General features: G+C 43.9%; 1 protein-coding gene across 3 annotated transcripts in view; it reads right to left on the reverse strand.

The window, feature by feature from the left end:
- The window catches only part of samd14 (sterile alpha motif domain containing 14), a 28174-nt gene extending 21379 nt beyond the window's left edge, over positions 1–6795 (reverse strand). For all 3 annotated transcript variants that reach the window (XM_018741989.2, XM_018741988.2, XM_018741990.2), the window contains exons 1-2: positions 6576–6795; positions 3090–3140 (exon numbers count right to left, since the gene is read on the reverse strand). In XM_018741989.2, the coding sequence (XP_018597505.2) occupies positions 3090–3129 (40 nt within the window). In that variant the 5' untranslated portion in view covers positions 3130–3140; positions 6576–6795. The remainder of the gene's footprint in view (positions 1–3089; positions 3141–6575) is intronic.
- Between the last annotated feature and the right edge of the window lie 8947 nt (positions 6796–15742).

The following is a 15742-nucleotide window of genomic DNA, read 5'->3' on the forward strand; positions in this document are numbered from 1 at the left end:
GTCAGGTCTGATCCTATTTTAATCAATGATACACTCATATTTAAACAGGAATTTTTTTTTCCGTAAGGCTCTGCTGTTAAATAAAGATGAGGATTTGGTTTGATGACGGACTTTTATGTAGTGGAGAGCCTCAGCCCTGCAACCCAAGGACTCACGCCCTATTTAGAAACTTCCCTTGTGGCATCATCAGTGACTTCGTTCTTTAGGTACAGTAAGGTTCTGTCCTCCTGGGCGTAGCACAAAAAAGCATGCGCTTGCTTATCCACATCATAAGATGAATCAATACAGTAACTGCACACATTTTTTGAAGCTGCAGCTCAAAATAGATGTCTAAGCTTAATTGTCCTGTTTCAGTAATTGTTGTAATGTCTAGCACTGTTTGCACTGGTCTTGCACACGTGGACTTTGTGTAGTCTATAGCACCACGGTCCCGGAGGAACGTTGTTTCATTTCACTGTGTATTGCTGTATATGGTTGAAATGACAATAAAGCCTCTCTTGACTTCTTGACTTCTTGAATCACAGCAAACTGACCCCAGATAAGAGCAGGTCAGAACTATGTTTCACAACAGTTTCGTCTCAATTTTTCCGCGCCTTAAACCGCACCTCTTCAACACCCACGAACAAAAAACGAAGATGTACTCAGATCGCACCCTGCCACCTTTCCTAACTGCCCACAGCACTCACTTTTTTTCCAAGGATCTACGGAGTCTTAGTTTTAATTTTTCTGTCTAACCCAATGGCACGAAGCCACGGCCAGCCTTTTCTGAAATACAAACCGTTCAAGCTAAGGTTGCTTGGATCAGAAAGAGGGTTAGGTTGCAGTTAAGAGTGTCCAGCTAAAAAAAGCTTCCCTTTGCAGTTTGACAGCACTGGTTTAATTTTTTCTTTTATTAGCTGTGGAGCCTTCATCTTTGCAGAAGCAATAAAATTGCTACAGGCGATGCTGTTTCGGCTGTATTGTAGCCATACAAATGATCTGTAACGCCATGTTCATATTCAGATTAGACTCTGAAAAGAATCAATCTTAGTGATCCATATCAACCTTGTTGAGACTGGTCAATTTTCCCATCATTTTGTATTTTACAGTTAAGAACAGCTTTGCAGTACTTATAACATTACTGGAAACTGAAATTACAAGTCATTGTATCCTTTAACTACCACCCATCATCATCCTATTGAGCAAAAAAGCACTCTGAGTAGTCTGTAAATGCTTTCATCGGGCATTACAGCTGAATTTTTCTGCTCAGATAAGACCGCCTTGCCTGCGCATCCATTAAATATTGACCAATTTCCCCTCCCCCATAATAGATGCAGTGTAGCTCATAAATAAAGGAATTGCCTCCTCAAACCCCAAATAGATGCGTTCTTCTCCGCGACCATTCTCCTTCCGTGTCTGCGTGTGACTCCAAAGGTTTCTATAAGGACTGGAGGAGGGTGATCCCCTAGATCCAGGCGTAAGCGGTCTAGCTGAACCGTAAGAGAGTTAGTTCAATAACCTGATGAGCAGAACAGCAAGCTGTAGGAAGCGATCAAGTCATCAGTGGACATCACTGCTGGAGTGAACTCACACTGGCTCAGCGATCTCTGCTACACATGCAGTGACATGTCTCTTACCTTCAAACTCTATGCTCAATCTCTCAAGGAGAAAAGTCTAACAAATGGCAACGCTTTGTCAGCACGCTTATATTTACTTTCCATTATCCGTATTCCAATCTGCAGCTATTCTTGATTTTAATAAGTAGCCCACAGCCCTTGAAATGTCCCATATTGGCCATTGTTGATATTTTTCTTTATGCCTAACGAACAAACTATCTGCTTGTTTAGACTCTGGTCCATGCCTAATTGTCATATGGGCTTCACTCACAAGGATTGCCATCATTGTCTAGAGAACTTCAAAAAGTCAAAGCCATTTGAGCAGGAGGCTGGAGGACAATGGCAGGAGACACAAATAAGTCAGTGTATGTCAGGCTCCACTTGGGTCTGTCGATATAACTGTGTGTGCGTGGATGCATGTTTGTAGCTGTACTTGTGCTCGTTTAGACATTGCACAAATCTGATTGTACAGTTATGAGTCCTTTAGGGGCACAAATATAAAGGCGGTCTGAAACCCATAGATCTTTGCGTCAAGGCAGCAGAACAGAGGGCAAACAGGCTGGCATGTCAAAGTCAGCCAAAATTTACAGTCTTGTATATCAGCAGTGAGCCCGTCCCTGCTGTTCACTTGGGATGGACATGCCGAACCAGTGGGCTAGTGAGAACTTGGTGGTGCATGAGAAACTAGATCCTGCAGCGTAGTAAATCAGGCCACCGGAAGAAAGGTTTCCCCAGAACCAGTAGTTCCAGAGCTCTGCTGTAAAAATGGTACAACTAATTCTTTTAGAATGTGCTGTTGGCTGCTGCACATGCATACTTTCATTTGACGTGTTCTGTGATACCCGGGACAACTCTACTCACCCCAAAAATGCATAAGGCAGTACAATGGTGCATTGTAAGACATATATTAGTTTGGAAGTGAGATTGCTTTATTACCTGTGGAGATACCCTGCAAGCAACGAATACTTTATTATTTACTTTGCCATTGGTATAGTGGCATGGTGGCACAGTGTGTAGCGCTGCTGTCTCACAGTACCTAGATGGTGTGAGAGGACGTGAGTTTGATTCCTGCTTAGTGTGTATGGAATTTGCATGTTCTCCCTGTGTCTGTGTGGGTTTCCTCTGGGTGCTCTGGTTTTCTCCCAAAGACATGCTGTTCAGGTTCCCCCAGAGTGTGTGAGTGACAGAGAGAGTGTGTTCCACTGATGTATGGATGAGTGACCCAGTGTAAGTAGTGTATCTAGCAGTGTAAGTCTTTGGGTGCTCTGGTTTCCTCCCATACTCCAAGGATATGCTGTTCAGGTTCACACAGAGAGAGTGTGTTTCCCTGATGTATGGATGTGTGACCCAGTGTAAGTCACCTTGGTGCATAAGGTGTGTGGGCTGATATATAGAGGTCATTGGAAGTTGCTCTGGGGGAAAAAAGCATCTGCTAAATAAATACATGTAAACGTATTGCCATGAAGAGTAGCTGAGGGTCAAGAATGGACTCACCAAAAACATTTTCCATTTCCCCAGCCTCTGATGCAGACATGACAGCGGTGACTATGAACACAGGAAGAGAGAAAAGGAGCTGTTAAGACATGCCCATGGTAGTGAGCAGGAGCTCTGCAACACTTATCTGCTGATACCCTTATAGTACTGACAACTTCACAGATTGTCCAGATTCTATGATAAACCGGACCTCTGCCAGAAATACTAGATACCCTTATATTAACCCTGGATAATGCCTCATGTAGACTCGAATAATACTGGACTAAAACTAAATCAGAAAACTATATGTCTTAATTATAGTGTTTATGTTGAAAGTTTACACATCCATAAATTTGCCTTAAAGTTCTTTATTTATATGTCATAATCTGTTCATTCTAATGCTTTCAAACATTAACTGCAATCAGTGTCATTAAAGGAGTGATTGAGCAACTTGTATATTTAGAAGATTCAGTGTTAACAGTTGCACGTGCCTTAGTGCAAAAAAAATTTCTAGTGTTATTGACCCTTCAGTTGGTACTCCTGCTGGAGGACAGCATCATAGAGGACAGCAGAGAACATAACATGAACACTGTGAAGTCCCTTTCGATTCCTAATGAGATGAGCTGCTGAGGTGTCTGACATGAACCCTTTCCACAGAGGTCCACATCACCTGTAAAATGTTCATTCACTGTTTCAGGTTTCCTTGAACTATTTCCTTTAGGTTTAGGTCACAGAGTTACGGTAGCGTGGTGGATAGTAGTAATGCCTTGCTATGCCATGGCTTTGAGTTTGGACATGGGTTCAAATGTAGCTCAGTCTTTCTATAGCTTTGTATAGAGTTTCTCCCCAGAGTCCAAAGACATGAATTTCAGGTCAACTGGTTACTTAAGTGCCTATAATGTTTACATGTGTGACTGAATATGTGTGGTTGCCCTATGATGGACTGGTGTCCTTTGCAGGGTGCACCCTTCCTTTCACCCTGTGGTTCTCTGTATAGGCTCTGGGCTACCCTTATCCTGTACTGGACAGCTAATAATAATGGGTGGATGAATGTTTAGTTTACATTTCACCTTTGGTTAAATTCTTTTGATGGTTAATATGATTTAAAAAAATAGAGACAGAATGGTGGAACTACACAACAAGTATGTCTGGCACAATGACAAAACAATGTCACACTGATTGAACAATTAGCTTAAGATCATCCCAGAGCCCATGATCCAGTTGTATTGGTAGTTTAGTCACTGTGGATTCTCCATTTGCTGTTCGTTGTAGAAAACAAGCATCCTAGATGACAAAGGTATACAGGGTGACTTGTTTCTTTCAGGTGCCTTTTTCTGCCGCTTTTTAGCTCTCTGGCTCTTCTCGCCAGCACCAGTTCTACTCCAGTTTGTTGTCTGAGAGCAAGCACAGAACGGGTTAAAACCTATACGAGAGCATCAAAGTGCAGCACCGCAGAGACGGGCACAGTCCAGGGGCAGGTTAACGGGTGGGGGAAGAGACACCATCTGCTGCCGGCCGCCTGTGGTTGGAGTCTCCATATGGACCAGGTAGAGGGGGATCCAACCAAGACTCGAACGTCCGAGAGGTTGGCACACCATTACATGCAGTCAGACAGAGTGGGAGAAGGATGCTGGGTGGAGGAGTGGTGATGGTAACTGGAGGAGGAGCTCAGCCAAAGACTGAACCCTCCACCATGAGTAGAGTAGATGGATAGCCCAACATGCCAGAGTATCCTGATAGTCTAGGATCCAGCAAAGTAAGAAAAAGCTGTCTGTAAGCTGCACCTCAATGCTAAGAGCAACAAGCGGGGAACTAGATGGGCATCTGCAAACTCTGTCAGCAGACTGATATTGCTGTGATGGCTATACTAAAAGCTGTACAGGCAAGACTGGCACACAGTAATGAAGGCAGCCTGAAGTACTGGAAACTGAAAGCAGTGATTCTGGCTGACTTTGGACAAATGGCTTACTTATACATTACATTGACATTTATTTATTTAGAGGGTTTTCCAGTTTTTCAGTGTGGCTTACAAATCCTTGAATGGACATATAATAATCGTGATAATAACTTGTTTTGGTCTAATGTGCTTTAGCTATCCCAACACTGATTGACAATTTCAGTGCTTCCCATCCATTATGAGTCCCTGTACTGCATGCCTTTTGAGAGGACAGGCCTGGGTCAAACATTCATGAGATACAGGGCATGCATTGTCACCCCCAATCCCCCTCGGGGATGAGCTATGGGTGCATAAAACTGGAAGAGAGGCACAGAGGCATGCAGGCAATATGTTGCATCTACAGCAGAGGAAATGACTCAATATACATGACAAATGGGGGACACACACTTGGCAGAGCATAACCCCCAGGCAATAATAAGGTCACAGGCATCGACCAATGGGATCCATGGGCATCAGACACTGAAATGCAGAAAAGCCATTAGCTTGTTGTCCAAGGGAGCTGAGGGAGGGGACAGACAATTGAGCAGATGTGTGAGGAATGACAAATAAGATAGATCGATAGAATGATTGAGAAATACAAAGAGGGTGGAATGAGAGGGAATGAAAGACTAGACACCTAAAAGGTACACATCATGCACAGAGACGCTAACATGAAATCCCTATATACATTTACTAGTTGCCTTTTCAGGGACACCTTGTGGTTGGGTGTAGTAGCAAGTGATATAGATAATTATCTGTTTAGCTCACACTTTTGTGGTGAGTAACTTTCAAATTTCATGAGAGCAATTCAGATTAACTCACATACTCAGAGGCACCTCAGAAAGACCCTTCCTAGGACATAACAGGCAACCTTGAAGATACTAGTCCATGTTACACTTTGCAAGTACTGTTTTCCAGTGTGCTTTCTCAGGGTAGTAGCAATATACAGAAATCAGAGCCTGTGGCCTCAGGCCTGGAATCTGTGCCACTCATTTCACGCAAAAGGAAGTTCCAGGTGGAACTCGTGCGCTGCTCAGCACAGAAACATCAATATTAATTCGTCTGTGCTAACGCAAACAGCGCAAGCATCATCAGAGACGGAGGTGCGCAAGCCAGACAAACAGCTGAGCAAGATGCCAACAAGCTTCACGGTGTCACAGAAACCCTTCGGTCCAGTGCTTTCCCTTAATCAGCCTACCCAAATTCAGTCCAAGTACCTTCAGAGTTCACCGCTTTTGCTGTTTCAAACAAGAGAACCTATCAAGGTATTTCAGACACTAATAAATGTAGATATCAGTGTTTGCTAATCCAAACTGCTGTTGAGGACACTTGGCCTATCACATGTCAGAGAAGGGATACTTTAATGCTTTCAAACAAACCTTAGAAAAGGGATAACTGCTTTGCTTTGATTTATTTTTATATCCCCTTTTCTAGGCAATACATGTCATGTGCTGTACCGATAAAGTATTCTGGTTTTGAATTTGATAAGCAGGAGAGAAAGCAGAAGACAACTCGAAAGGCTTTGAAAATGCTCGGAAAAAAACAACAGCAATAATGTAATTCCAACTCACCTTAGAATGAAGTCATGCTGCAGTGGACGTGCTTAGAGGACACAGCCGGCTAGCATTGCTCTTCCCAAGACCTGGCCTCCGTGTCCCTGAGATGATGGTGCAGACGTACACATCCACGGGGCAAAGCAGGCTTACAGATCCTCCGACAGCAGACAAGCAGCACAGAGAACTCACCCAAGGACAGCCAGGAGAGAGAGCGGAGGAGAGAGAGGAGAGAGAGATGGAGAGAGAGGGAAAGTGAACGAGCAACACAGTGAGGGAGGAGGAGTTGAACTGGGCAGAGAAGCAGACACATACAGCTGAGTGTTTAAATCTGTGCCCCACATTGATGAGTACTGCCATGGACTGTGCAAGGCCAGCCCGATAATTTATCCCATGTGTTTCTAAAAGTGGACCACAGCAGGAGAGAGATAAGTTCAATGAATAGATGAGGCAGCCTTTCAGATGATTTCTGTATGTTGCATTTTAAAAGAAATAGTTTGGATAACCAGTGCAATAAACCGTGATGAGACGTCAAACAGCCGGTGGGGACAGTGGCCCCATGCACAATTCTGTGTGTGCAAAGCTCTGCTGTGTCATGCATCTTGAAATTCATGTGCTTACTGACTTCTTTATATATTATTTGCATACCCAGATTTAAGGACACCCTTATGGACAAATGGAGCTATTGGAAAAAGCAGAAGTACACTCATCACAAGGATGCAATGACATATGACTGAACTCAGGCCATTTGCCTTTTTTTCTACCGGACCATGTTTATTAAGGTGCATGTATTGTTTCTCATCTGTACATCTCTAAAGTGATGAAAGCTATGAAAACTATATGAAATGTTGGTCCCCCAAGGGGACGCGACCTCTGCGACCTCTACATGAAGCATCGACTGCTCTTGTGCAGAAATTAAAAAATTCTAGTTCCACACACATCATTCTACAAAAAATTATGTTCCAAGGCTACATTTGCATCTTCTTTTCAGTCACGGAGGGCATCATGTTATGTGGTCCAGGTAGTAAATATATAATTCCACTGATGCTTAATCAATACTTAGTGGATACATATTGGATATGTCTTCTGTAAATCTGATGCTGAGTGTAACATCTTCCCAATGTGTCAATGGTCACCATGACTGGGGATTTAACTCTTCTGGATTAGATCGCGTCGTGTAGGACACCGGTTCCAACGTTTCGCTTCCCCTGTTGGAAGCATCTTCAGGGAGCTGCCACATCTCATAAAGGCTAGATGTGAACTGGAGTGTTTGATGATGATAGGTGTATTTATGGGTGGGATTGGGGTCGGAGGTCGTAGCGAGTGGTCCTGATAGATGGTGCCCCTGCTGTGTTTTCCTCTTGCGCTGTATCTTTCGTGTTACAGGTCGGCTCATTGAACTGAGCCTCCGTGAGAGGCAGTCGGGTCGCGAAAGCGAAACGTTAGAACCAGTGTCCTACACGACGCGATCTAATCCAGAAGGGTTAAATCCCCAGTCAGTTGACACCAGCCGCGGAAGCCTACGGTTTTGAAATGGTCACCATTTTTGCATACTTTCACTTCCCACAGACACACACACACACACACACACACACACACACACACACCCTTTTAACTACGCTGTCACATTTCCTATGAATGTGTATGGCTTCCCAAAGGGGACTTTCTGACTGCCGTGGGTGAAGATTCGTAGTCTGCCTTATGGAGAGCACCAGAGCTATGCCCTGCCTCCTCCCACCCCCTCCAGCCTCTGCCAGGCACTGATGGGAGCGGGGCTCCCTGTGCTCACAGGCTGTGCTAATTTGGTTTAAAATAAACAGCCAACATGGGTGGAGCAGCTGCAAGCAGCCCAGCCTGGGAGTTCCTCGGCAGTGAAGGATTTGACTTGATTCCAAATAGGATGGCATTAGCGCTACAGATATCATTCTTTTACATCAAATTACAATTTTTTTCTTGGACATGCACCTTTGTTCTTCTTAAACAGACAACATACAAATTATGTCGGTATTCATCAGTTATTAAAACCTTATGAACAGTATATTTTGCAGGTTGCGGGCCCTTTTACGCCTATTTTAGAAAAGGTGACTATTTGTGTTCCAAAAATGACGTATTTAGCCATATAAAAGTAAATGCAAATGTCCAATACTTCTGTACATGCAAGGAATCTTACGTGGTGGATGCATCTGCACTATAAAAGTAAAAGGAAATATAAATTAACAAAATCTGTAGAAAATACAATACTACACAAATACAATTATTTACAGTATTTATTTTAATAAATACTGTAAATTTAATCCTATGGCTCTTTCCACTATTCTCATAAGTAAGTATAGTGGAAAGAGCCGTAGTAATAAATGTAAATATTCTATATCATTGCTCTTTAAAAAATATTTTCCTACAGTCTATTTGCTATGTCACCAGTGGAAAGTCTTAACAGCCAGTGTCCATTTAAGTGTAGTATGTATTATAAAGAAAAATTCAGTAGTTAATCAGGAAACTGATGAAAATTTGTAATTTATGTGTTCTTATGCCTCATTTTTCAAGACTTGATTGTCCTGTATTGCTTTTCAGAAAAGAGGGCTTTGAAGATGTGACGGCTGGGGTCTGTGATGATCTTTTTTGAATTTTCTGGTCCATTAATGGTAGAAGTCCTGGAGTTTTAGCAGGTTAAAGCCAATGATCCTCTCTGCTGATAGAAGGCTTTATAGACTGGCATTGTCCTCTATGGTGGCTCAGAGTTATGGAGAAGGTGAGGATAGACTCATGGAAATGAATATACATGTGGTCCCCAATTTATGATGAGGTTACATTCACCGAAACCCATCATAAGTTGAAAATATCGTAAGTCAAAAATGCATTTTATATACCTAATACACACCTCTGTGTGACAGACTGGTAGATGCGAATCACTGCCGCTGCCAGCATAGCGAGAGAGGATCGCTCCACATATTGCTTGCCTGAGAAGAAATCCATCCATCCATTTTCAAGACCATTTTTCCAGCTAGGGTCACGGTAGCAATAGGGAGAGCAGAGAAGTCCAGACATCCCTGTCCCTCGCAAATCTCTCCAGTGGATCCTGGGTCAACCTTGGGGCCTTGTCCCAGTTAGTGGCACCCAAGGGCATCCTTACCAGATACCCGAACCACTTCAAGTGGCTCCTCTCAATGCGGAGGAGTAGCGACTCTATTCCGAGTTCCTCCCGGATGGCCGAACTCCTCACCTTGTCACAGAGAATGAGTCCCACCACCCTGCACTGAAAACTCATTTCAGTTGCTTGTATCCGTGATCTTATTCTTTCGGTCATTAGCCAGAGTTCATGAGCATAGGTGTGGGTTGACACACAGACTGACCGTTAAATAGAGAGCTTTGCCTTATGGCTCAGCTCGCTCTTCACCACTACAGTCTGGTACAGCGACCGCATTATTGCTGCTGCTGTTCCCAACCTGCAGCCGATCTCATGCTCCCTTCTCCTTTCACTCCTGAACAAGACCCCAAGATACTTAAACTCCTCCATCTGGGGCAAATTCTCTCCCCTTACATGAAGAGGGCATGCCATCCTTTTCCATGAGAGAACCATGGACTCAGACTTGGAGGTGCTGATCCTCATACCAACCGCTTCACACTCGGCTCCAAACTGTTCCAGTGCATGCTGGAGGCATCCATGTGATGTGCCAAAGGGACAACATCATCTGCAAAAAGCAAAGACATCACCTTCCTGCCCCCACATAGAATGCCCTCCTGACTTCGGCTGAGCCTTGATATCCTGTCCATGAAAACCAAAAACAGGAGTGGAGACAAGGCACAACCTTGGTGAAGTTCAGCATCCCCACTGAATGAGCTGGACTTGATGCCAAGAATGCGGACACAGCTCTTGCTCCGTGTGTACAGAGACCGAATAGTCCGCAATGGTGGCCCCGGCACCCCATGCTCCCGAAGCACCTCCCACAGAATTTCTCAGGGAACGCGGTCGTAGGCCTTCTCCAAGTCCACAAAACACATGTAGACTGCCTTAGCGAACTCCCATGCCTCCTCAATTATCTGTGAAAGGGTGAAAAGCTGGTCCACTGTTTCACGGCCAGGACGGAATCTGCATTGTTTCTCTTCAATCCGAGGTTCAACCGGAGCCTCCTTTCCAGCACCCTGGCACAGACTTTCCCAGGAAGGCTGAGAAATGTGATACCCCGGTAGTTGGCAAACATTCTCTAGTCCCCTTTCTTAAAGACAAGGACTGCCAACCCAGTTTGCCAGTTCAAAGGCACTGTCCTCGAGGTCCATGCCACATTGCAGAGGCAGTCATCCATGACAGCCCCACAATATCCAGGGCCTTGAGCAGTTCTGGGGGAATTTCATCCACCCCTGGTGCTTTGCCATTGTGGAGCTTTCCAACTACCTCAGTGACTTCCACCAGGGAAATGGATTCTCATACTCCAGAAGCCTCTGGCTCTGACTCCTGTAAAGGAGGCATATCTCTCAGGTTTAGGAGTTCCTCAGATTCTCCTTCCACCTCTCAAAAATGTTTTCATTTGAGGTCAGAGTATCTCCACCTTTGCTGAGCACAACTTGAACGAAGCTACTCCGACCCTTCCTGAGCTGCCGGATGGTTCTCCAGAACCTCTTCGAGGCTGACCAAAAGTTATTTTCCATGGCCTTTCCAAACGCTCTGGATTTTGCTCCCGAAACCGCAGCCGCTGCCACCTTTTTGCCTGCTGGTACCTATCTGCTGAGTCAGGAGTCCTCAGAGCCAACCAGGCCCTAAAGGCCTCCTTCTTCAGTTTGGCAGCTTCCCTCACCACCAGTGTCCACCAGCGGGTTCTTGGGTTGCCGCCGTGACTGGCACCCACAAGCTTTTGGCCTCAGCTGTGCCTGGCTGCTTCCACAATGGAGCTTTTGAACAGGGTCCATTCAAACTCCATGTCCCCTACCTCTTCCGGGGCCTGAGGGAAATTCTTACCGAGGTGCGAGTTCAAATCATTCCAGACAGGGTCCTCTGGCAGTCATTCCCAGCACACCCTCACTACACACTTGGGTCTACCAGGTCTGTCCGTCAGTTTTCCCCGCCATCTGATCCAGCTTACCACCAGATGGTGATCGGTTGACAACTCAGCACCTCTCTTTACCCGAGTGTCCAGAACATGTGGCCACAAGTCAGATAAAATGACTACAAAGTCAATCATTGACCTTTGACCTAAGAAGCTCTGGTACCGAGTACACTTATGAGCATCCTTGTGTTTGAACATGGTGTTTGTTATGGACAAACCATGACTAGCACAGAAGTACAATAACATTTCAGCATTCGGGTTTAGAACGGGCAAGCCGTTCTTCCCAATTACCCCCCTCCAGATTTTCTAGTCATTGTCTACGTGAGCACTGAAGTCCCCCAGCAAGACTATGGAGTCTGTAGGTGGGGCACTGTTCAGAACCCCACCCACTCTCTCCAAGAAGTTTGAATACTATGAACTGCTGTTTGGTGCATAAGCGCACACAGCAGTCAGAGTTGTCCTCTCTGCAACCTTAAGTTACATTGAGGCAACCCTTTTGTCCACCAGGACACGCTCCAACTGTACAGCAGTCAGCCGGGGGCTTGTGAGTATCCCCGCACCCGCCCGGCGCCTCTCATTCTGTGCAACTCCCGAGTAGGAGAGAGACTACCCCCTATTGAGGAGTTTGGTTCCAGAGCCGACACTGTAAGTGGAGGTGAGCCCAACTATATCTAATTGGTATCTCTCAACCTCCTGCACCAGTTACGTTCCTTTCCCCCCAGTGAGGTGACATTCCATGTGCCAAGAGTCAGTTTCTGTTGCGAGGGTCTGGAACGCCATGCGCCACCCTATCCCCTCCTGCTGCCCGAAAGGCATTGAACCCAACCCCCATGTTGGACCTTGCAGGTGATGGGCGTTGCCTTTTCGGGCTGAGCCCGGCCGGGTTATGTGGGCTGCCCAGAATCACCTGTATATGTTTACATGACTCCGTGATGGCAGTGTACAGTTGGTCATATACTATGTTTATATTAACCAACGTAAGCCTGTTAAAAGACATTTCTATTCAATGAGACATGTAAACTTATTTGAACATGCTGTTTTCTCTGTGGGCTGTCTGTGGGCAGCTTACTGCGCTCAATGTAATAACAATGCAGTCAGGTCTACTGTTTCAGAAAGTGCAAAAATCTGCCTTCGTGAGGCCTGTGGTGAGGTCCTCCAGGCTGATAAGTGACAACGGAAATGTGAAGTGGCGGTGCACACGTTTCATGGCTGACAGAGGACATTACTCATGTCTCAGTGTGTGGCCTCTTCAACATCCTCTACTTTGAGCTAGAGAAAAAGGTTGACCAAGAGGGAGATCTTACTTACCCGGAGACCTAACTGATTGTCATTCTTCTCCAGATATCAGGCAGCGGAAGAGAAAATCATTACATACTATTGTTCTTACACATTGGTCGGCATGAGAGATGATAAAGATACTTTCAAACAGAAAAGCTAATTCAGGAAACAGAAAGCATTATAGTTAAGACACAAAATTAAATTCATGATCTTTTAATTATTTTTGCATTGCTTATAACAAGCAATATAGTACATAACTTGCATGGATAATGTATACTGCTTTAAATAGTAACATCAGCCTATACTAGGAGAATTGCATTTTTGCATCAATGTGTCCCGTCTGTTGGTGAAATGCACTTTTGTTTTTGCCGTGTGTTGCTTGTATTACAGTAAAACCATCTGCCAAATTGACAAATGTAGTTGCAAATGTAAATATAAATACATGCTCATGAGTTTTGTGTACATGACATCTGGCAAAGTAGTATGTGTAAAGGAACATGTTGAGCATTAAGGGTTCAGTACATGCTACAAGCTATAGTATACATGTATACATGATCAAAAATGTAGTGTGTTGATAGGAGAAGAGCTGAACTGAGTTAGAACTGTATTTTCAATCTTTAAAAAATGAAGCAAAGGGCTAAATAGAAGTGCTTGTGGTTACAGTAGTTGTTTTTTTGCATAGCTAATGCAAAATGTTGTGTAAAAATAAGTGTAATTTACATTTCACATAATGTTGGATTATGTGATTAAGGGGACTCCAAGGATTGCTGACAAAATCCTGCATTACTGGATATTGATGCATGTGTTGCATCTAGAGGTCACAGAGGTCATATCCCCTGGGTGGCCAGCATTTCATATAGCTTTCATAGCTTTCATCACTTTAGAGATGTACGGATAAGAATAGCCTCTTCAGATGATAGATAGTAAATCAACAGAAGCAGTAAATCTTCAACAATGTCCAGATACTGAAGGTCAGATTCCAGTTCTTTTGTGTTCCCGCTCAAAATACTTGCAGTGGAAACTTGGTTACATAAATTATTATGCCTGAAACTGCCCTCATGGCCATTTGAACAGTATCAAAGCAAGTTACTGTATTGGATTCCAGCTGCTGTTGGAACTGCCCATGCAACATATCACATCTAAAAGTAATTTAAAAAAAAATAAAGTAAAATAAAGTATGGCGTACGGTGAAGTGTTGAGTTTACCCGTAAGTTCCCCCAGTGGTTGCACACTTTATTCACATTTCCCATAATGCAACTATTTCCAATAGACCTGTTTTCTGCTCAAAACTTACAGTAACGTGGGTCGTTATATTATGAATCACTTGAAATGGTAAAATAATGATAATACCACTTCTAATAATAACAGTTAATGATGCCAGATATACCAGTTTTAAACTTGAATAATTTTGTTTCATGCAGTTTCCTTTTTCCTCAGGACATTATTACTAGGAGTGTTTTATGTCATCGTACACATACACTGTCTGAAGCTGCTTGTCCCAAATGGGGTCATGGCAAACTGGAGCCTAACCCAGCAACACAGGGTGCAGGGGACACACCTAGGACGGGATGCCAGTCCATCGCAGGGCATCCCAAGTGGAACTCGAACCTCAGACCTCTCAGAGAGCCGGACCCAGCCAAACCCACTGCGCTACCGCACCCCCCCTTGATGTCACACATTAAAAAGTAAAATTCACTGTTATTCATCTGTGCATTTTTAGTTTTGATAGCAAAAAAATGCATGCAAAAAATTTAACTAACTTTAAAAGGTAATTACTGATGACATGTTTTGCCTGCTCAAGCACTTGCCCACAGCATTGAATACAATACTAGCCATAGGAATGGTCATGTCTATGAACATTTGCCAAGTTATTACCAATATGTTTAAACAATATATAAGGAATATTTTATTCATTGCAGACTGCAGGTTTGTGCAGCTGAAATACAATAAGCGTGAATCTAGATGCATTTTTACAACACTCTATGAAAAAGTTTCTTGAACTGCTGCAAGAAATCCTTCTGGGCTATCTATTTTGTAGACTAGACTATAGAAATAAAGAAATATCTCTTTAAAAAAAAAAAAATCAGCTTAAAAATTTTTGATTTTTCAAAACACTTTCTACCCTTAGCATCCACTTTCTTTCAAGAGTCCACAGTCTGGCGCACTGGAAACAGCTCATTCTCTAAGTGCTATAAAACACATGGACAGATTAAAACTGCCCATCCAATAAGCATTCACAAACATTTCCTATAATACTGAAAGGACAAAGGATGCCAGAAAAAACCAATTTCAAGCAAGAAGTACTTGCAGTAAGAAACTTACATTGGTCCCTGGACTTTGGTTATGTAAGACTGCACAGTATATCTGCATGCATTCTGAAGTTAAGTGGCAAAAAAGCAGCTGAATAAAGTCAAATTGCTTTGCCTATTCTATCTAACATAATTACTTTTGCTACCTGGTAAACTGTTATATTAGGTAAAGAGGAAAGTTATCCATAGTCTGAAGACTTTTAAAGAAATGTTATATACATTATTTCCTAAAATATCTTGCTAATAGGGGGGTGCAGTGGCATGGTGGCATGGTGGTGCGGTGGGTTGGACCGGGTCCTGCTCTCCGGTGGGACTGGGGTTCGAGTCCTGCTTGGGGTGCCTTGCGGTGGACTGGCATCCCGTCCTGGGTGTGTCCCCTCCTACGCCCTGAGTTGCCAGGTAGGCTCCGGTTCCCCGTGACCCTGTATGGGATGAGTGATTCTGAAAATGTGTGTGTGTGTGTGTGTGTGTGTGTGTGTGTGTGTGTGTGTGTGTGTGTGTCTTGCTAATAGTATTGTAATTAGCAATGATCAGTATAATAAATTAGTCATTGGCTGAC

This window comes from Scleropages formosus, chromosome 25, assembly GCF_900964775.1.
Source record: "Scleropages formosus chromosome 25, fSclFor1.1, whole genome shotgun sequence".
NCBI lineage: Eukaryota > Metazoa > Chordata > Actinopteri > Osteoglossiformes > Osteoglossidae > Scleropages > Scleropages formosus.